This window comes from Bombina bombina, chromosome 2, assembly GCF_027579735.1.
Source record: "Bombina bombina isolate aBomBom1 chromosome 2, aBomBom1.pri, whole genome shotgun sequence".
NCBI classification, from domain to species: Eukaryota; Metazoa; Chordata; class Amphibia; order Anura; family Bombinatoridae; genus Bombina; species Bombina bombina.
The window spans coordinates 429,585,795-429,607,156 of NC_069500.1; the positions used below are offsets into that span (position 1 = coordinate 429,585,795).

The 21,362-nt window shown below is 39.9% G+C and overlaps 1 protein-coding gene across 1 annotated transcript in view; it reads right to left on the reverse strand.

The window, feature by feature from the left end:
• Positions 1 to 4,031: 4,031 nt before the first annotated feature.
• SPECC1L (sperm antigen with calponin homology and coiled-coil domains 1 like) overlaps positions 4,032 to 21,362 on the reverse strand; it is a 215,214-nt gene continuing 197,883 nt past the window's right edge. The window contains exons 12-16 of the mRNA XM_053701992.1: positions 9,234 to 9,393; positions 8,878 to 8,980; positions 6,227 to 6,343; positions 6,063 to 6,122; positions 4,032 to 5,914 (exon numbers count right to left, since the gene is read on the reverse strand). Of these exons, the coding sequence (XP_053557967.1) occupies positions 5,825 to 5,914; positions 6,063 to 6,122; positions 6,227 to 6,343; positions 8,878 to 8,980; positions 9,234 to 9,393 (530 nt within the window). The 3' untranslated portion in view covers positions 4,032 to 5,824. The remainder of the gene's footprint in view (positions 5,915 to 6,062; positions 6,123 to 6,226; positions 6,344 to 8,877; positions 8,981 to 9,233; positions 9,394 to 21,362) is intronic.

Below are 21,362 nucleotides of genomic sequence, written 5' to 3' on the forward strand. Positions count from 1 at the left end.
CAGCGAAGCTTGATATCTTAGCTCCCAACTTAACAACCTGTAAGGCAGCATCCGAAATAAAAGAATTGGCTAGTTTAAAATCCTTAATTCTGCTCTGGATCTCCTCCAAATGAGTCTCAACGAAATTGGAATCAGACAAAGCATTGCATCAATAAAATGCTGCACTTGACCCAGTTGCAATACAAACTTCCATGTAATCCAGCTTAGTTCATTGATCCTGAAAAGAACACCTATCCTCTCTAGGAATCGCAGTTCTCTTAGCCAGAGTAGAAATACCCTACTACTTTAGGCACCGTGAGTCATGATATTTAATGGAGACAGCAACAGGAAACATCCTTTTAAAGACAGGAGACAGGGAAAAAAGAATCTCTAACTTCTCCCATTCTTGTGAAAAATCTCTAGCACGATCTGGAACAGAAAAAACTTCCACAGAGGAATCCTAGTATTTATAAAGTCTACTTGATTCCTTAGGGTTGACAACGACAGATCGGAGTCGCTCCAAAGTAGCCAAAACCTCCTTTAACCATACACAAAGGTGTCCAAACTAAAATCTAAAATACTACTTCAGCATCAGATGAAGGAATTATACTGACCGAATCTGAGATTTCATCCTCAGAGGCTACCGCAGTATTCTCCTCATCAGACCTATGAGGAAGGCAACCAAAGTAGAAGCAGGTGGTATAGAAACCTTACTATCTGAATCTCTAATATTCCTCTTGCGATTTCCCTTTAGTAAAGGAAAAGCAGATAATGCCACAGATATTGCAGAATATCCTGGACCAAAAATTCTGCAGGCAAAAAAACTCCTCCAGGAGATTGAGAGGAACCACAGGGCACTGCATGTGACGCCATAGAGGCTAGGGACGTGACAGGAGAAAGCTGTGGCACTGCCTAAACAGCATCAACCTGGGAGACATGAGACTCAGAATGCAACAAACTAGGTGTACATTGCATATCTTCATATAATATATGCAGCACTGAATTGTATAGACAAATTAAAGTGTCTAGAAATTTGTCCTGAGGAACAAGAGGCTCAAAGAAAAATATAACTTTTTTTTAGAAGTAATTATATTAATGTAAGGGACATAAATGTCTGCTACAACAATTTGTTCTTCAGAGCCATAAATCCTCCCTGTCCCAAGACCAACTGAATGACAACTACTAAACTAAAGTGATATATAATAACATTAATGAGAAAATATTAAATGTACACTCATAAAAAGCCCGCTTTACGCAGCTGTTCAAACACTGTAATATACTCAAGCAATGGTCTCCTAATGAAGAGAGAACAAAACTGCTTCTTTAAAAATATGTTCAAAATTTAAAAATATCACATAACTAGAACGCCGCTCAGTTCTCATGCCAGAGAACAAGGCGGGACTACATTCTAGGTTAAGGAACACCAAAAATGGCCCCGCTCCGCTGTGAGGACGAAAAGGAGGCGGGAACATAAATGCAGCAAGGAAATGAAGCGCGTATACTGCATCAAGCTTCATTCCTCCAATATCGGCCGCAAATGAGGGAATTATCCTGCCTTATACACTTTCTTACGGTCACATCCGCCTCCCTATAATCTCAGCAGAGCTAGAATAAATTAATAAAGATCGCTCCTCTCCGCTAAAAGCGGAAGAAATTAAACTGAAATAGTCCCATGTAAATGGCGCCTATAAAGAAAGAGTGCGCCTCCTAACAGACTTTGATTAGGACTGAGAGTGGCTGCCTACAGACAGACAAGGCAATAAAAGTAGTAAGGGAAGACTAACCTTTCTCTTGCGTCTTTAGCAAATACATTCTATACTGAGTCCCCATAAAAGGTTAACCCCCTCCTTTTGCCATGAAGGTTAAACCTAAATTCTCCATGTCACATACTAGTAGTGCCTGCCCACTGCCATAAAAACATCCTTACCTAAGGATTTAGTGTCCCAGCTTGAGTACAGAGGGTACTTAACCCCTTCAGTGCCAGTCTCCTAGCCCCAGAAAACAAAAAGGCACTTACCTGCACTTTTAGCTGTCCGGCAGGAAGACGGCTTACACAACGTGGGAGGAATCCGCTCCTCACAGAGACCTGTAGGAAAAAGAAAGAACAGAGTAAACCTACTCTGGCTTTCTAAACTAGGGCAACACAATGTTAGGAAAACGCAGCAAGGCCCACCTTACAAGTTCCTACTGCTTTAAAGCCACCACTGCCCTACTGAAGAGACTAATGTGGAGTACGGCTAGACCCAATCTTTAGAGGAAAGATCAGAGCAAACCTACTCTGGCTTTCAAAATAATAAAATCTTGATTTTAAGTGAAATAAATCCAATCTTCTGCAGACACCAAAACTTCACCTCCTCCTTGCACCGAAGGCAAAGAGAATGACTGGGGTTTGTGGGAAGGGAAGTGATACTTAACAGCTTAATTGTGGTGCTCTTGGTGCTCTGAAGCCGTGGACTCACCATATCTTAGGAAAGAAATATAAATAATAATAATAATGTAAAGTTTCCCATCACTTTAATGCCTGAATAAATGCATGCTCGGATAAAATGTCATTTTCTAGAAAAGCAACAAAATGACAGATTTGAACTTTCAATGAACTGGTTGCTGTTTGTCCAGTGTGTCCTGTAGAAAGCCCTGAGTTTTCCAAATCCAATTTTGGGATTGCGTGGTGAAAGATTTCCTGATCTGCAGTAATGCCACCATAATTATGGACAATTCATGTTGATCCAACACTAAATAGGTAGTAAATCAAATAGAGGTCTAATATTTCTAAACCATTTAAATTGAATAGACTATTTGTTAACTTTCCTATGCATTACTACAAAAAACATGGTTAATATGCTGAGAATCCACCTTCTGTATAGTAAAAAAGATTGATTAAAATAAAAAAAAAATGCTGGTTCCACATGATCTATAGATCCCTAGTGTAAGCTTTGCAATAGTGAGGTGGATAGATGGGTAATGTCCCAAGGAATATATATATACCAGGCTTGAGGATCCCTGCTACTGACCTAGCAAGTTGTTAAAGGACCACTCAATGCAGTAGGAATTACATAATTAAAGTGTCATAACATTGTGAGATCTGTGCATATCCTAAAAGGGCTAATTAAGTAACAATAGTTTGCATACAAAAAATGTTTAAAAAAATTGCTGGTATTTTAAAATAATTTTTAAAAAATAAGCAAAATTAGTTACATAGCTATGCTGTCTGGAGAAGTCTGATCCACATCCCCTTATCAGTGTTTAGCATCATAAACACAGGCATTGTATTTCAACTGAGTTCCCAGCAGCTTATTTGCTTCCAGGCATGCTCCAGCATATGAGTGTTAAAGTCTTGTATTCTACCAAAGCAAAGGTGGAGATAGATACAGCCATATAAGGAATTGTGTAGGGGGAGTTAAAGCTGTACAATTCAGAAATGTAAAAGAAAGGGTTAAAGGCAAGGCACTGCAGTATCAATTTGCCGGTAAAGTAATTAAAGTACATATTATATTTTGTTATATGTCCCTTTAACAAGTACATAATAAAAAGGCAATGCAATAGCATTTATTCTGAATTCCAAATAAGCAGATTTTATTCTGACAAATGTATTTTTCCTCCTATTCCCGGCCCCCTCAGCCAATCACAGACTAGTATACATATAGTGTGAGCTTGTGCACATAGGTAGGATCTTGTTCCCCAGAAAGTGTGAATATAAAAAGACAAAAAAAATTGATAATGGAAGTCAATTGGACAGTGTCTTAAAACTGCAGGGAAATGAAGTCCTAGACTCTTGGAATGATACGAGGGGTGAATTAAATGTTAATTCCCTCATATTTCTTCCTGTTGGAAATGTTCATTTCTCCATGAGTACTGACTCTAGCTACTCGCACTGTCACAAGAGAAGGCAAGAAAGAGAAAAAACCCATGCATTAAAATTAAGTAATCTACTTTGAACTGCGCTTCAACAGGAGCAGCCACTAATTGTCTACATCAGTTTATCCAGCATCCCCCTCCCATTTAAACCTTGACCTAACAAGTAGAAGTGTGGATTGGCAATATATAACACTGACTTGGCTTATTAATATCTTACTTTATTGATTTTTATGTTTTAAATGTGCAGAATCAAGGGAATATGATGGTGTTTAATATTTTCTTCCATTTCACTACCCTATAATTCCTACAGAACCAAAGGCAAAGTATAATACTCACTTATATATGTAACAGCTGTACATTCTCAATCTCACCATGTAGTTGCAGCTACCAGGTTGTCAGGACAGCATTGTACATATAACATTTAAGAGTCCGCACTCACTGGATTTCTTAAAATAGTGTAGTTTATAAAGGTACCTACAAGAAACTAAATCAAGCGAGTGTGGACCCTTATATGTTTATACACACACACACATATATATATATATATATATACACACACACACACATTTACTCTTTCCAGGGTGAAACACAATATTGGTGCCGTACAGCTCTGGAAAGCATGTTCAGGCCTTAAGATTAATACATTATATAAGATTAATGCATTATATGAGAGTAGTGTTCTGTTTTTGCTCAGTATGTTGTCCAAGCTCCTCATCCCATAATTTGTGTTGTTCCTGATTGCAAACAGATAAGGAGGCTTGAGTTAAAAAAAACATGCAGTGCTAGGGAGTCCAAATAATGAAGATAATTTTAATAAGCTGCTTATTGCAATTGTATGGTGAGGGGCAAATATAAAGAGCCTGTTAATCATCCACTGCCTACTGAAGCAGTAAAGTCATTACTGAATATTCTGCAGTATGTTGCTTGGATCAGTCTCAAGACAACAATATGCTCTCCAACTAATTCTTCTAAAATTTGGTTGGAATTTTTTTGGGGCGAAAAGCTGCCACAGGTCTCCACCTTTTAATGAAATGCCTCCATTACAATGGAGTTTTATACCAGAAGAGGATGTCAAGATGAAGAACAAATGAATAAAGTCTGGGAATGTTTGGGCTATACCTCTGGAAGCAGTAAGCCCACGTGTTCAGGAAATAACCTCCATGCTTGACATACACCTTATGTGGATACTTGGATAAGTCTGGCATCAGGAATGGACTCTGGAGCATTGTGCTTGCACTGGTAATAGTTAGGGAACGGTTGATAACGGCAGAACATTCAGTGCTTGAGCTTAAGACAAAGGGAACAAGCTGAACTTTCTTGGGTGTTTTTAGTGTTTCATGGTGGGAAAGTTTACACTGATAGCTTGTAAAAAAAAAAGCTGCCTGTAGAGTAACATTCACAGGAAATCTCATGGAGTGTTTTAGGCACAAAGAGCAGGAGACAATCAGGAATTAGAAGGCAGCAGCTGACAGCTTGGCACAAAATATGAATCAATATACAGTATCACATCCATTCAATCAGATATATAAGTAACAATCATCCTTTTCTCTTGGATTGCATGGCGGTGGTGAAGCAGCTGTATGGGCATACAAATCTAAGGCACTAGCATCAGGAGAAAAGGTGCAAGGCTTAGAACCACATTCGTTCCAACTGCAGCAGCAGTCGTCTATTGTACTCTCCTTAAATGGGATACAAGCTACACTGTGATCATGATACATAAGTTTGTATTAAGTTTTAAGTGACTCCCAAGCACAAGCTATTGATACAACGGATATTGTAGCCAGCTTTTAGCTTCAAGGTAATAGTACTTATCAGGCAGGCACAGTGGATAGGTTGGTAAACCAGTGTGAGCCTTTAATGTTGCTGGTGACCCTTCTGTATGTTTGCTCTACAGCAACATTCTGGCAGACAAAACCCATATGTGTTTTCCACTGGACCACACTGTTGTCATGAAGATAAAGGGATGGTAGGCTATTTGTCCAGATGATGCTCAGGTCTCAAAATATTTGTAGATAGATGTAACATAAGTCATGAGGCACTGCCAGTCTGGGCGCTCAGTACGCACCATCTCATTAATGTCCTACAAAGAACATAAGGAATCTTGTGGTTACAATAGAATTATTCTGAAAACAGGCAAGCAAACAAACTCATAATTCCCAGTAAATTATATTAACATTTGGAAAATAATGAACATCCTTTAACCCTTTACAACTTTTCATCACACTTACCAGAGTAGATTTGATACCAACGCTCTCTGCTGCCTGGAATGCCAAAGTAAAATTTCTTCTCTGCAGAGGGAGAGAAAAGGAAATCTATAGTGAAGACGCATGTACGACATGCATGCTTGGTGTATCACAAGCAACCAGTAGCAAAATGGATACATTTATCTTACCTTGTCCTGGTTGCTCAATTCATGGTATGGAATGTGTGCAGGGAGGTAGGTGTGCAGGAGAGCACAAAATGCCAGCCCATCATTCCAACTGCTGCTAAAATTTGTGATGTCAATATTCTAATAAAAGGAGAAAAATAAGATAAAACTACTTGGTTATACGCTTGGAAATGCGAGTTAAAAGGTGCCGGTATTTGATGCCTGTATAGAAGACGTTTATTACTAGTTGGTGTGAAGTTACTAACAGTGGGAGGTTGGCGATCTAAACTATGTGTTTTTAATAAAAAGAGGGAGATAAATATTTAAATTAGAAAGTTATCATACTCCCTTAAGAGTCTGTAATTAGCGATGATGTGAGCTTCAGAGATATATGTTGGTGTTTTCCTATTTAATATAGAGATATGTGCTGTGATGTGGGGGAATAGTACACGCTGCAACATCACACAGAGGTGAGAGAGCTATATCTGCTTTTATTGCTTTTGTATTGGGAGTAGATGAGAAGTATGTATCCTAATATTGATATAATAGGATATATTCACATTGTAATATTAACAAGATATTAATAGGTAGGAAGCACACATCATTATATATTTATTACACAGAGGATGTATATACATATCACTGATGACTATGCAGAAAATAAATGAAATGTGTGTATATTACTAGTGAGAAGGAATCCCTTAGTTCAAAGCAGGAAGAGCTCTCCCACCGTCTCTATCCGCTCTCTGCTCTCCCCCCTCCCACCCCTGGGTCAAATTCATTTCTGGGAAGAAACTAAAATAATACCAATAATAATAAAGAATTCATTTCCTGCCACTTGTGGAGCTCTACGTGCAGACACACACAGACACATACATGGAGAACTACTGTCCACTTGGGCAGGGGGTTCCATAACAGGCATCACATTACAACTAGGCATTTATCTCTCAGCAGTGAACACCGCCCATGCCCAAACTGCAGCTTTTTGGGGGACAAAAATGTATTTATATAGTCTCTTCTTGTGCATAGTACGAATCGTCCCTAGGGAACAGCACTCATCTCCCTGTTATGCCCTTGTATGATTCAAGCAGGAGTTGTTAAATTAAATGTTCTTGCTACACTTGTCTCATAAAACATAGTAATTTAATAAATTATGATCCCTTATAATTAAATTACTTATAAGGCTTATGAGACTGGTCTGATGTGAGCAGCATATGCTGCTGCTCCTGATGTCTCTATAGACTGAGATTTCAAACTTATTATTAAAGGGATTGTAGAATATAATGTATTGTAATAACAAAAGCTTGTTCTAACTTAAAAATATCAATGATATTCTCACAATTTCTCTAAAGTGGTTAAAAGGGATAATAAACACACAGATTTTTTTTTTATTTAAAACATTTACTTACGTGTTTTGAAACAACTTTGCGCTATACTTTATTTATTTTGCCCCATTTTCATGTAATTTACTGCTGACATTTTCTAAGTATCAAACCTGGAAAGCACCCTGCTGACTTTTCAAGACAAATCTTGCTACATATATGTTCTTAATTAGCTTTAGCAGATACGAACTGAAAAACAATAAACTTTACTTATCTATTTGATTTAAAAACGTTGAGACTTGGCTAATGTGTTGTTCTATAGCCAGACAACAGAAATGTCTTGCAATTACTAGGTGTTTACTGTCCCTTTAAATGTACTGGCCAGATAGATGGAGCTGTGTGTTTAAGTTTAGATACTGCAACCATAATGTGAAGCTGGGGAAACTTTATGTCGGATTCCATCATGTTACTTAGGAAGTACATTTATTTACACTTACTTTCATTTTTCACGTTGTTACCATATCACTTGGTTCCAGACTGCCTAAGGCACAGCAGGAATATGTCACATCTCACTATCTGCCCCCTGTCATAACGCATGTTAAAGATAATCTCTGACAGTCTAAGCACAGTAAGTCATGTTTCAATGCCCATCCCCCAGGGTACAAAGCACAATATCCGCACTGTTTTTTATATCTAACCAACTCAATGAAAAGAAGAAACCTGAATATGTCACTGACAGGAATAAGAAAGCACAACACACAAAAATCCTTAACCACTTAATTGCCGTGCAGTAAAGAGGTAAAAGCAGTTTTATAACTCTGGAAGTCCACACAAACTACAAACAATAATCTCTTTCAAAGACAAAAGGCACTAGTAAAGGATTTCTTTTTTTACCACTTAGTAGCAGAGAATAAGGTGACAAATCTGTGTCAGGTGTCACACGAGTGCATCGAAGGAATCAAGAATTTGTTCCCTAAGGTGAATGATTTGCCAGGCCTATAAATCTCAGTCACCTGCTTTGTGCCATCATGCTGTAAGTAACACATGGGCAGGGAGGAGTTACAGTCCCTGCTATGTGTTTATGATTTTTTCCTAATTCCTTCCTGCATGTAGACAGATGGAGCTGCAGGTATCCCAGTAACTATCCTTTATCTGCTCCCAGGAGGGAGAGAGCTGCCTAATAGCCCGGGACCTAATTAATCTGCTTAGCAATCGGCCTACACCTGCCAAGGGTCATACCTACATGATAACCAATTCACTACTTATAGGATAGAGGATCATACATCAAGCTATCCTGTGTGTAGGAAAAGACAAGCCTATAATTGTGTTAAGATGTATCCATGTGGTACTCACCTGGTATCCTTCTGTCTTCTTCTGACACCATTTCAGAAGTGCATTTCGTTTGGAACCACCATATTCTCGAGCAAGAGCTGACAAGGGGTCCTTCCTTTCTTCCCTAGATAGCATAATAGGCAGTTTAGTCTCACTACTGTTTAGGTAACAATATTTATAAGCTAGTCATAAAACTGTGTAAGCCAGAAAGAAAGGAGAGCAAGAATGTGAAGATGAACAGCACTAAAGAAAGGAAGTGGAACAGTTAATAGGAAGAAATGTATTGTAGGAAGGGAGTATACCATCATACAGGTATGGTCCGGTGGGAAGTATAGATTAAAATAATAAGTGGTCACTTTCATCCAGGTTTGCGTTACCTGATACGGCTGCGGGTGGTAGGTGTGACAGATGCTGTGGGAGAGGATGAGGATAGAGTCATTTGCGGGGAGGGTGAGGTCATCACCATCAATGGTGAGGAGGAGCCACCATCTGGAACCGTGATGTCCCGTTTCAGTTCCTCACTGCTCCGCCGTGATACTGCAGAGAAAAAAACATTAATAAAATTAAAGTATTTACAGTTAATACATATTCCATGTCAGAGGGCAGGTAAAACAAAATAAATAGGAGGCACTTAAAGGGATAAGGAAGTCCAAAGTAAAAATTCAGGATTCAGATTCAATTTAAGAAAATAACATTACAATTTTTTTCATTTGTCAAATTTACATCTTTCTCTTGGTATCCTTCGTTAAAAATGAGTTCCTTTCAATGAGATAATATTGAGGTAGGATCAGGAGTTTGCTTGTGTCTTCAGTCAGCACTATATGGCAGCCGTGTCTGCAACAATGTTATACATATCTTCACAGCCTTGTGCCACCTCAGTATGCGGAAAGGAAGTACGTTTTAACGAACTATACCAAAGGTATATCTGACAAGGGGTAAATCTGACAACAGAAGTAAACTTTATGCACTATTTAACTGATACAATTATAATATTATAATGTGTACTTCAGTTATCATCACAGTGCTTGCCTATGCTCAAACACCATCATTTGTACACTGCTTCTACTGGGAATACAAAAACTTCCCAGGGGAGGGCAGCCCCAGACATGAGAGGAGGAAATGGTCAGGAAGCACTGGGGAAGATCAAATCAGACACTTCCTCTCACAAAAAAGGTATTGTGTCTATTTTAGCTGCAGGAAGCAATTTCCAATGACAGAATTAAGCTGTGAACAAACTAGAAAAAAACTTCATAGGCACCTACTCTTAAATCCTCACATACGCAACACACCCTCTTTAACACATCACTGCTTAGGGCGATAGGACAGTAGTTATACTAATCACCTATGCTAAAGATATGTGTGAGCATACAAATGGAAACTACTATAATATTTCTCTAAAAAGTCTCAAAATATGTCACTGACGAATTTGACAAATTTGTTAAAAATCGAAAAGTCAGTATATATATATATATGTATGTGTGTGTGTGTGTGTGTGTGTGTGTAAATACTATGTGTAGGTGTATATACGTACATATACACAAAGATATGGGTAAATCCATACATATACATAACACACACAAACAAGGAGGGCAGCAATGGACATTTTGTGGTATCTAAAGGGTTACAGATATTGCCAGGGCAGTCTGTAGCAGTCAATTTGGTTAAAGAGACACTAAACCAAAAACTTTTCTTTCCTGGTTCAGATAGAGAATGCAATTTTAAGCAACTTTCTAAATTTACTCCTATTATCAAATTTTATTCGTTCTCTTTCTATCTTTATTTAAAAAACAGGAATATGATGCATAGGAACCTGCCAATTTTTGGTTAAGAACCTGGGTTATGCTTGCTTATTGGTGGCTAAATGTAAGACACCAATAAGCAAGTGCTATCCATGGTGCTGAACCTAAAATGGGCTGGCTGCTAAAATTTACATTCCTGCTTTTTAAATAAAGATAGCAAGAGAACAAAGAAAAATTGATACTAGGAGTAAATTAGAAAGTTGCTTAAAATTGCATGCTCTATCTGAATTATTAAAGAAAAAAAATGTGGGTTTAGTGTCCCTTTAAATCAGACAGTTTGAAAAGGAAAGACACCAATCCACCCACCAAAAAACTATTTTAAATTTGAGCTCCCCAGAGGACGTATGTGCAGGAATTCCTATGGGAATTATGTCCCAGTCCTTGCTCTGGAGGGGCTCAAGTAGTTGCCTTATATGCACCTTTAACACATGGGGGCTTTGACCTGGAAGAAGAATTCCAAAAAGTGTACATGATTCCTGCTGCAGTTTTCCTTATGCACACAGCCTGCGTAGCACCAGGAGGGAAAATAAGATGTGGATTGCAGACATGAGTGTTGTCATTAGTACAAGCAAGGAGCTTGAATTTAACAAAGAAATCTTGAGCAGTTGCAGTAACAGACCTACACGCTGTTAAGGATAACCTACACTCTTCCCTCATTACAATTACAATACAGGAAATCTCAATCAGAGGTGGTCCTATCTTTTAACTGCATGCTGGTATTTGTAGTCCCTAGGCATGTGCCAGAAAAGATGCAATGGGTCACTCATGGTATTCTGTTATGGTTCTGCCTTCAGGACAAAAAAATGCTGTGTCTCAGTTTAAGGCACATGGGATAATCGTGCCATGTGTTAGTATATACTGAATATCAAAAAATCTCAATATCTGGTATGACCACCATTTGCTTTAACTCTGCCATTGATTCTACAAGTTTGGGTAATATTTTTACAGTACACAATTTAAAGGATTACAGAAAGGGTCTAGTGATTTCACAGGTGTTCCACCTCTTCCCTTTATAAATATTCCCAAAAATGTGCAATGGGCATAAGATCTAGTGATTTTGGAGGGTAATACATGAAAACTAGCACTCCTTACTCTTCCATAGACTTCAGATACTATTATCCTACCTGAAAAATAAATATTCTTCTACATGGCTTTATGTCAGGAGGGATGGCACGTTTCTGCAGAATAGAGTGGTATTTCTTTTTTGGCCAAAGTGTTGTTGATCTTGTGCAAGACAGCAACTTTAGAACAGGTAAAGCCCATCAAATGTAATTGTTGGTTTCACATACTGGGGTGTGAGCCTCTCATGCTGCCATCGCCTTACGTGAAGCCTGTGGCTACAACTGAAGTTTTGTCAATAAACAGGAAGTTTTTCTAGTCTTTCAGTATGAAATTTCTGTATTGTTAGGTTCATGCTAAACATTTAAAGGGACATGAAACCCATTTTTTTTCTTTCATGATTCAGAGAGAGCATGACATTTTTTAATTTACTTATATTATCTAATTTGTTTTCTTCTCTTGGTATCCTTTGTTAGAAAGCAAGCCTAGGTAGACTTAGGATCGGTGATTAGTGGCTGCACATATATTGCTGTTTCTTCAACAAAGCATATCAAGAGAATAATGTAATCCAGATAACAGAAGCAATTTGGAAATTTGTTTAAATTGTATTCTCTGTCTGAAAAGTTTTTGGTTTCATGTCCCTTTAAACAACTACATTCCCATGAAGAATGCACTTTTCCAGTTGTCTTTTGACTGTGCTTTTGGCTTTTTGGGGTTCAGCTGGGCTTGAATCCTTAATGATGCTTGTTTGATATGGTCTTCTGACAAAGTGGTCACTTTAGGTCTGCCTGGTCTTGCTTGGGATGAAAATAATTCAGTGTGCATTGTACTGCCCCTTAGAAATATTTAACTTAGCTGCATTTTCACACTGTTAAAGTTTTCCAGCATTTAGAAGAACTTGCCCTCAAAATTACTCCACTAAGCACATTTGACATGATTCCAAAAGGTATTTCAACTAATGTCTTTTTTCAAAGTCCCTAAAAGGAGCACTACTAGAAGAATTAACAGGGCCATAATAACATCATTAATATCAGGTGTTAATCGTTAAAAGAAAATGCAACTTACGCATGCTATGATGTTATCTATTGATTTCAATATTATATATACATATTTATCAAAACAGTTTTGAAAAAAACTAATTATAACTTGCCAGATAATTTCCTTTCCTTCGATACAGGGAGAGTCCACAGCTGCATTCATTACTTGTGGGAATACAGAACCTGGCCACCAGGAGGAGGCAAAGACACCTCAGCCAAAGGCTTAAATACCTCCCCCACTTCCCTCATCCCCCAGTCATTCTGCCGAGGTAACAAGGAACAGTAGGAGAAATATCAGGGTGAAAAAGGTGCCAGAAGAAAACAACTTAAATTTAGTGCCGCCCACCGGAGAGCATAGGCGGGAGCTGTTGACTCTCCCTGTATCGAAGGAAAGGAAATTATCTGGTAAGTCATAATTTATGTTTTCCTTCTAAATACAGGGAGAGTCCACAGCTGCATTCATTACTTGTGGGAAATTATACCCAAGCTACAGAGGACACTGAATGCTAACGGGAGGGTACAAATAAGAGGCGGCCCAACCTAAGGGCACCACAGCCTGCAAGAAAACTAAACTCCCAAAGGCTTCCTTGACAGAAGCAAAAAAATAAAAAGAATAAGAATGTTAGGAGGACCAAGTAACCACCCAACAATCAGAACCATAGGATCTCATGTCAGAGACCCAAAAAGATGTCACTACACTCGAACTGATCCATAAACCTCTGAGGAGTCTTGTGTCCCGCTGTCTCCTAGAACCAGCAAAAAACACTCCTCCACCAACAAGGAGGAAGTTATCCGCTTCCAAAACCTTGCACTCCCCAGATATGAATAACAAAGGAAAAAAAATGTATATTCTGATGAAGTCTGACAGAAACCTCAAGGTAAGATTCCCCCAAAAAGGAAGAACCTCTTCCCATTTGGACAAGGAATACGACAAACTTCAGAAAACAAAAACTCGGCTAGCCTTATTAGAAGGGAGACCACATCAAGGAAGAACGTATTGCAAAGTGCAATACAGAAACTATGACACGTAGAAAAACAATCTACAGACGAAATAGGTCCTTGAATAAGAATTCAAAGACCACCTCCTGTACAGGTACAAAGGTAACCCAATGTAACTCCTGAAGGATAAATCTAACCCCAAAAGGAGCAAGGAATTGACTTGCAGGCCCTGCCACAGGCAGTGTCCTAACAAAAACAACTGAACACCTGGAAGAACAATGAACCTCTGGAACTGGAGCACAAACAGAGAGCAAAAACTGCTTGCAAAAACACATACCAGAGAAAGGAATCGCAGCTGGTATCCATCTGCAACCTTCCGCTTGCCAGACAGCTAAGCTAACCAACAGGCTATCTTTGCAAGCTGCACCTTCAAACAAGAACTAGCTAGACAAGCCCTTCACCAGCTCATTCTAGAGGGGAAGAAGAATACTCCAGGATCCAGAAGAGAGTCAGGACAAGCTAGCTCCTCTCAACAAAAAAGAGTGAGTCCTCCACGTCTAAAATAGGTGATGAGGAACCAGGTACAAGCAGAAGGAAATGAACAAAAACATTTCAGAAAAAAACCTTCTCTCGGCTAGGTCCAAGCGACCCCTCGCAATTTGCCCCGGAATAAAAGATCCCAAGACGCAAATAGACCCTGATCCAGTAGATCCCTGCAACAAGGGAACTCTCATGGCAGTGAAGCCTCTAAACTCGAACTCGAGGGCAAAAATGGAGCAACAGTCTCACTGACGCCCACTCCAGATAGGATCGAGCCATCCTCGAAAAAGAGTGACATAGCCAAAAAGAAGGTTAAAATAGACCTCCTCAGAATTAAGAAAACTGCCACAACAGAATTCAAACTCCAAGTCTACAGCTTGCTAGGCCGGGAACTGATCCCCTGGGTCACTTAGTCCAGCGGACCTCAGCTAAGAAACTCTATCTGCTTTCCTCAGATACACATTTGAAAACCTCTGGATAGTCAGATCGAATGGATGATCGCAAGGAACATCCATTTTGCACGCTCAGAGAATGGATTTGAGACCCTCCCATCTACGCAGGAGAAACTCACTAACTCAGAAATAATCCACTCACCAAGAAACAGTCTCATCCTGCTGATAAGGAAGAGACCAAGACAAAACATTCCCCCGGGGGAACTAGGATAAAAATCCCCAACACCGGGAGAACGATTCCCCAACCGGTAATCCAAAAAGACTGTTAAGACAGAGACAAAAACCCAATGCTATGTCGAAGACTCGGCCTGGGCTGAATCCATCACCCCCCACCACAGCGCCAACGAAGGACTGAAGGTGAATTGGAGGGCAGAACCCGATGAAGTACTTCTAACTTCGTAAGCTCTAAGGCAAAGAGCCTTCCTATCTGAAATACCAAGCCGCATCCAAAGGATCCATCTCAGATCTAGGCCCACCTCCGAGGATGGAACTGACAGGAAGCAAATCCCAAAAGGTCTACTAGCAGACGCTGGAAAAAGCAGAACCGCCAAGACTCGGGAGCCGCCGCAACACCTAGAAACAGGCTACTTCCACATAAAACCCCAGATCGCCACCAAAAAAAACTTAGGATCCAAGCGAGGTTCCAGAAGAAAACGGTCCCTAAGAAACGGACCTGCTTAAACAAGGATGTTTTAAATGGACATCCAGCGTCAGCAGCTTGATTTGAACCATCAACCTTCGAGTTGTAAAGCCCCAGAGATAACCACCAGGCTACACTGGACTGCTCTAGACAGTAAAGATATCCTTCTTCCTAAATCCAGGTAGAGAGAACTGTGTATTCTCTCTGAACAAAGTGATCTAATAAGCTCTGCTTAAAAATCATTGGACCCAAAAAGAACAGGAAACCCCTCCCCTTATTGGACCAGAAAGACGGAATGAAAAACTCAACTCCGGCCTCTAAGACCCCCGGACCCATATGATCCAGCATCAAGTGCCCACTCAGTCCTGCCTGTCCTTCGGTATAGATGGACCTGCTCTGCCTGGACCAGAATAACTAGAAAGAGCTCCTTCTCTAGAGTAGAAGGGAAGAACAGACTTAACTGCTACCCAAAACAGGTCCAGCCCATCATCATGGGTACGACACGTCTTGTCATAAAAAACAAACAAATGTCAAATTCTTAAGTTCCAGCAGTGCTAGGAAAACTAAAAATAAACAAAATAAAGAAAATAAGCTCCAAGGCTTACATTTTTATCTCTAGATAATCGAGGAAATCATCACCCCGAACAGAGACCTAGAGGCTTCCATCAGAAGACTCCAACCATCACGACCATCGATACAACCAAAAACAACCCAAGTGATGAAACTTCTTCCTAAAAAAGAGTTCCCACAAGAACCCCAAGATCAAAAACAAAAACTATCCGAAACGGAATAGAAATGAAATAGTTAAACGCACAAAAGGGACGTCAAAAAGGGTGTGCAAACTAAAACAAACAGGTCCTGCCTGTTATACAACACAACCCCCCACAGAGCTCGGGACTGGGATTCTATAACTATATACATATAGACGATAAAGAAAAGGATCCAACTCTCAACTCATCTAACCAAGATCGTTATCTGATTTAGAGGACTGAGATCCACCTGACAGATAAGGACTGGGAACCTCTAACATCGCCAAAACCTCTCTCAGAAGTAAACGCAGGCATGCCATTCTAAATCTAAATGCCAAATCCTCCGCAGACGGAGGAGTCAAATCAGGCAACTCTGACCCCGGAGGTTCTACCTCTGAAGTCTCAGAGGGAACCGCATCCCCAGATGACTGATCGGGCACAATCGTCATTTTACACAACGGCCAATAGATAGGAGAGCACAGATTAACCCATCGCTTGCACGTAGCAGGAAGACGAAGGAGTAATGGTACTTAGGGGAACTGCATGTGTAGGAGAAGATTTTAGGGAACGCACCTCACGGGACGAGGAATCCTCAGAGGTAGACAGCTCAGTGGTCTCTAACTTCAACATTGTTTGAAGAGAACACCCTATTGCGGTATACCGAACATAATTGAGCGGGCTGGTCTACCCGGGCCTCCTCACAACATACGCAGGTATCAAACTCTGTATCAGAGGATTCCTCTAGAATATAGAATCCTCAGAATCCTCCATAAATCTAATTACAATTTTTAGCCAAACAAAGAACTGGTACCTTAGACCCCCAATGGCTGGGGCACTCACTACCTCCTATGATCCAGACAGGTAGAGAAATTAACTCTTCTCCGCAGCCATTCAGTCAGGAATCGGAAATGGAAAAACAAGACGCGACTTCTTCCAGTCACATGGTGCCTCATGCAGGACGACCCTTGCTAAGGAAAAGCGCGCCAGCTTAATAAAACTGCGCAGCTCTTTAACCTGTATGTTCCATTTCAGCCTATAAGCCTAAAATGTCTCCTACACATACGCAGTCAAAATCACATAAACATGATTAACAAGACTCCACTGTTCAATAATCCCCCTCAGGCGATATTAACCCTTGATTCCATAAAGATAAAGGAGACTCACTGAGACCCTGTCTTCTATCATTAACGTGTGTAAAAAATGAAATGATCTTACCGGAATCCATTCAGTGGAACAGCAACATGGTTCTTCAAGTTTGACAGATATTAGCAACGCCTCTGACATGGACTTGAGTGAAGTAAACAAGCAGCGAAACTCGTCAACGCTGAACGCTTATAGGAGCTGTTAATAGGAGTCTGGATGGTTTCGCAGAAAGATTCTCCCTGCATCTCCAGACTCTAACTTTCATCAATACCCTCACTGAGAGGCTGACAAGACTACTTAAAACTCCAGTTCCATCCCAAAAGGCAGATACCCTTCCTAAGGAATTACTCCGAAAAACTTCCGACACTTCTCTGCTAACCTCCTGTGACGAAAGGCAAAGAAAGACTAGGGGATGAGGGAAGTGGGGGAGGTATTTAAGCCTTTGGCTGGGGTGTCTTTGCCTCCTCCTGGTGGCCAGGTTCTGTATTCCCACAAGTAATGAATGCAGCTGTGGACTCTCACTGTATTTAGAAGGAAACATAATTTATGCTGACCTGATCATTTCATTTCCTTTATGGTGGTGAGAGTCCACGATCCATTACTAATGGGAATTACTCTTCTCTACCACTAGGAGGAGGCAAAGATTCCCAAACCCCAAGAGCTTTATAAAACCCCTCTCATCTCACACATACCTCAGTCTAAAGTATAGCCAAACAAGTGAGGTTAAAAAAAGGGAGCAGGGAAAAAAGATGTGCTGAAAAAAATCTAACCCCAAAACACCACCAAAGGGGGTTATCGTGGACTCCCACCACCATGAAATTAATGAATTTACAAGGTAAGCATAAATTATGTTCTTTCATACAGGTGGTGAGAGTCCATGATCCATTACTCATGGGAACTAATATCCAAGTTGGAGTCTAACAAAGGGAGGGATTTAGAAACATCTTTTTCACTGAGAAAATAAATCCACAACCCTAAATATTTTTTTTTTTTAAATCGCACTAAAAAACAGGCATAACCATCAAACTGAGACAACTGTCTGAAGAACCTTTCTACCAAAGGCTGCTTTGTCATTAAAATGGTAGAATTTAGTAAACGTATGCAAAGAAGACCAAGTAGCTGCCTTGCAAATTTGATCAACTCTAGCCTCATTCTTAAAAATCCAAGAAGTGGCAACTGACGTAGTAGAATGATCCGTAATCCGTTGCGACGGAGGCTGACCTGCATCTAAATAAGCTCTGTGAATCAAAAGATTTAACCAGAGGCTAAAGAATAAAGAAGTAGCAGAGGCCTTCTGACCTTATTTAGGCCCGGAGAAAAGAACAAACATACTAGAAGTTTTTATAAAATACTTAGCATCAACATAATATTTTAATGCCCTAACAACATCCAGAGAATGCAAAGATCTTTCAGAAGCATTCTTAGGATTAGGACAAATGGTTGCCTGAAGAAACAACCTTAGGCAGAAAATTAAATAGTGTCCGTAAAACAGCCTTATCTTGATGAAAAATCAAGAAAGCAGACGATTCAGAAATTCTTCTCTCAGAGAAACTAGCCAAAATAATCAACACTTTCCAAGAAAGTAGTTTAATGTCCAATTTATGCATAGGCTCAAAAGAAGGAACCTGCAAAACCCGTAACACTAGGTTCAGATTCCAAGATGGAGAAATAGGCTTGATAATGGGTTTAATTCAGAATAAAAGGCTGAACAAAATAATGAACATCAGGAAGATTAGCAATCTTTCTGTGGAACAAAACTGAAAGAGCTGAACTCTGCCCTTTCAGTGAACTGGCAGATAAACCCTTATCTAGGCCATCCTGCCAAAACTGTAGAATCCTAGGAATTCTAAAAGAAAGTCAGGAAAAAACATTTATACACCAGGAAAAGAAAGTTTTCAAAACCTTAAAACAAATCTTCCTAGAAACAGGTTTACGCACCTGAATCAGAGTTTAAACCACAGAATATGAGAAACATCTCTAGTCTCCAACTAAGCGTTCAATTTCCATGCCAACAAGTTTAGAGACTTGAGATTCGGATAGAAAAAAGGAGGAAGAAGCCAAAGAGGGCAACTGGACATCTGAACCAGATCTGCACACCAAATCCTGAAAGGCCATGCTGGGGCAATCAAGATAAATTTATTATCTAGCCTTATCTTGGAAATCACTCTGGAAAGATGAAGCAAGCTGAAATTACCAAGGAACTATTAGAGCATCCACTACCTCTGCCCGAGTATCACTGGACCATGCAAAGTACTTAGGTAGTTTGTTGTTCAAACCAAAGGCAATCAGATCTATTTATGGGAGAACCCAAAGATCCACAATTTGATTGAACACATCCTGATGAAGAGACCACTCTCCTGGATGTAAAGATTGACAACTGAGAAAGTCTGCCTTCCAATTGTTCACTCCTGGGATGTGAATCACAGAAACTAGACTAAAATTGGCTTCTGCCCAAAAGAATTTGAGACACCTCCATCATATCAAGGGAACTTTAAGTTTCCCCCTGATGGTTGAGATAAGCTACTGCTGTAACATTGTCTGTCTGGAAATGGTGATAAGACCAAGCTTGAAGGGCCCTGAAGATTGCACAGAGTTCTAGAACATTGATTGGCAACCTCGCCTTCCAAGAATCCCAGACCCACTGTGCTGTCAGAGACCACCAAACAGCTCCCTTGAAAGACTTGCATCTGTAGTGATCACAGACCAAGTAGGAAGGGCAAAAGAAGCCCCCAGAATAACAAACTGATGATCTAACCACCAAGTTAGTACTGGGATCTAAAAATATATTTTGAGACAGCTGAGTATAATCACTGCACCATTGACGCAGCATACAAAGCTGAAGAGGTCCAATGTGAAATCAAGCAAATGGTATTGCACCAGAAGCTACAATTATGAGACCTAGTACTTCCAAACACAGAGCCACTGAAGGGAACGGACAAGACTAAAGGTTCAGACAAGCTGACACCAATCTCAACCGTCTCTCCTCTGTCAAAGAAAGATTTATGGACACAGAGTCTATTTGGAAACAAAGGAAAGTAACCTTTATTTGAGGAACCAAAGAACTCTTTAGAAAATTGATTCTCCAACCATGTTTTTGAAGAAACAACAATAGTTGATTGGTGTGAAATTCTGCTAAAGGAAAAGACAGAGCTTGAACCAAGATATCGTCCAGGTAAAGAAATACTGCAATACACTGAGCTCTGATTACAGACAAAAGGGTACCAAGAACCTTGGTAAATATTCTTGGAGCTGTAGACAGAACAAATGGAAGAGCAACAAACTGCAAGTTCTTGTCCAGAAAAGCAAACCTCAGAAACTGGCAATGTTCTCTTTGAATTGGAATATGAAGGTAAGCATCCTTTAAATCTATTATGGACATAAACTAACCATGCTGAACAAAAGGCAGAACAGTCCTGATAGTTTCTATTCTGAAAGATGGAATCCTTACTAACTTGTTCAGAGTCTTTAAATGTAGTACTAGTCTGAAAGTGCCTTCCTTCTTTGGAAAAATTAAGAGATATGAATAAAATCCCATCCCCTGTTCCTGCAAAGAATATGAAACAATCACTCCCATATCTTCCATATCTAACACAGATTGAAAAAAAGCTTGAGCTTTTACAGGAATCCTTGGAACATTGGACAGAAAAAAAACTTCCCCTGGGAGGTCTTGTTCTGAATCCAATTAGAAATCACTGAGAAACAATATTCTGGGACAGACTGAAACCAAGTCTCCTGAAAGAGGTTTAATCTGCCCCCTACCAGAACTACTGGGTTGTGGGCCTCACTTTCATGCCGTTTTAGAAGAGAGACAGATTTTTTATTCTGTTTAGACTTGTTCCAGTTAGCATAAGATCTCCAGACTGAACCAGAGGAATCTTGCTTTTGAACAGGAGTTGGTTTTCTGTGCTTTCTTGAGGAAGAAAAACCTAAATTATGCTTACCTGATCATTTTCTTTTCTGACGTGAAGAGTCCACAGCTGCATTCATTACTTTTGGGAAATACAGAACCTGGCCACCAGAAGGCAAAGACACCCCAGCCAAAGGCTTAAATACCTCCCCCACTTCCCTCATCCCCCAGTCATTCTGCCAAGGGAATAAGGAACAGTAGGAAAAAAAGGTGCCAGAAGAACAAAAAAATTACTGCCGCC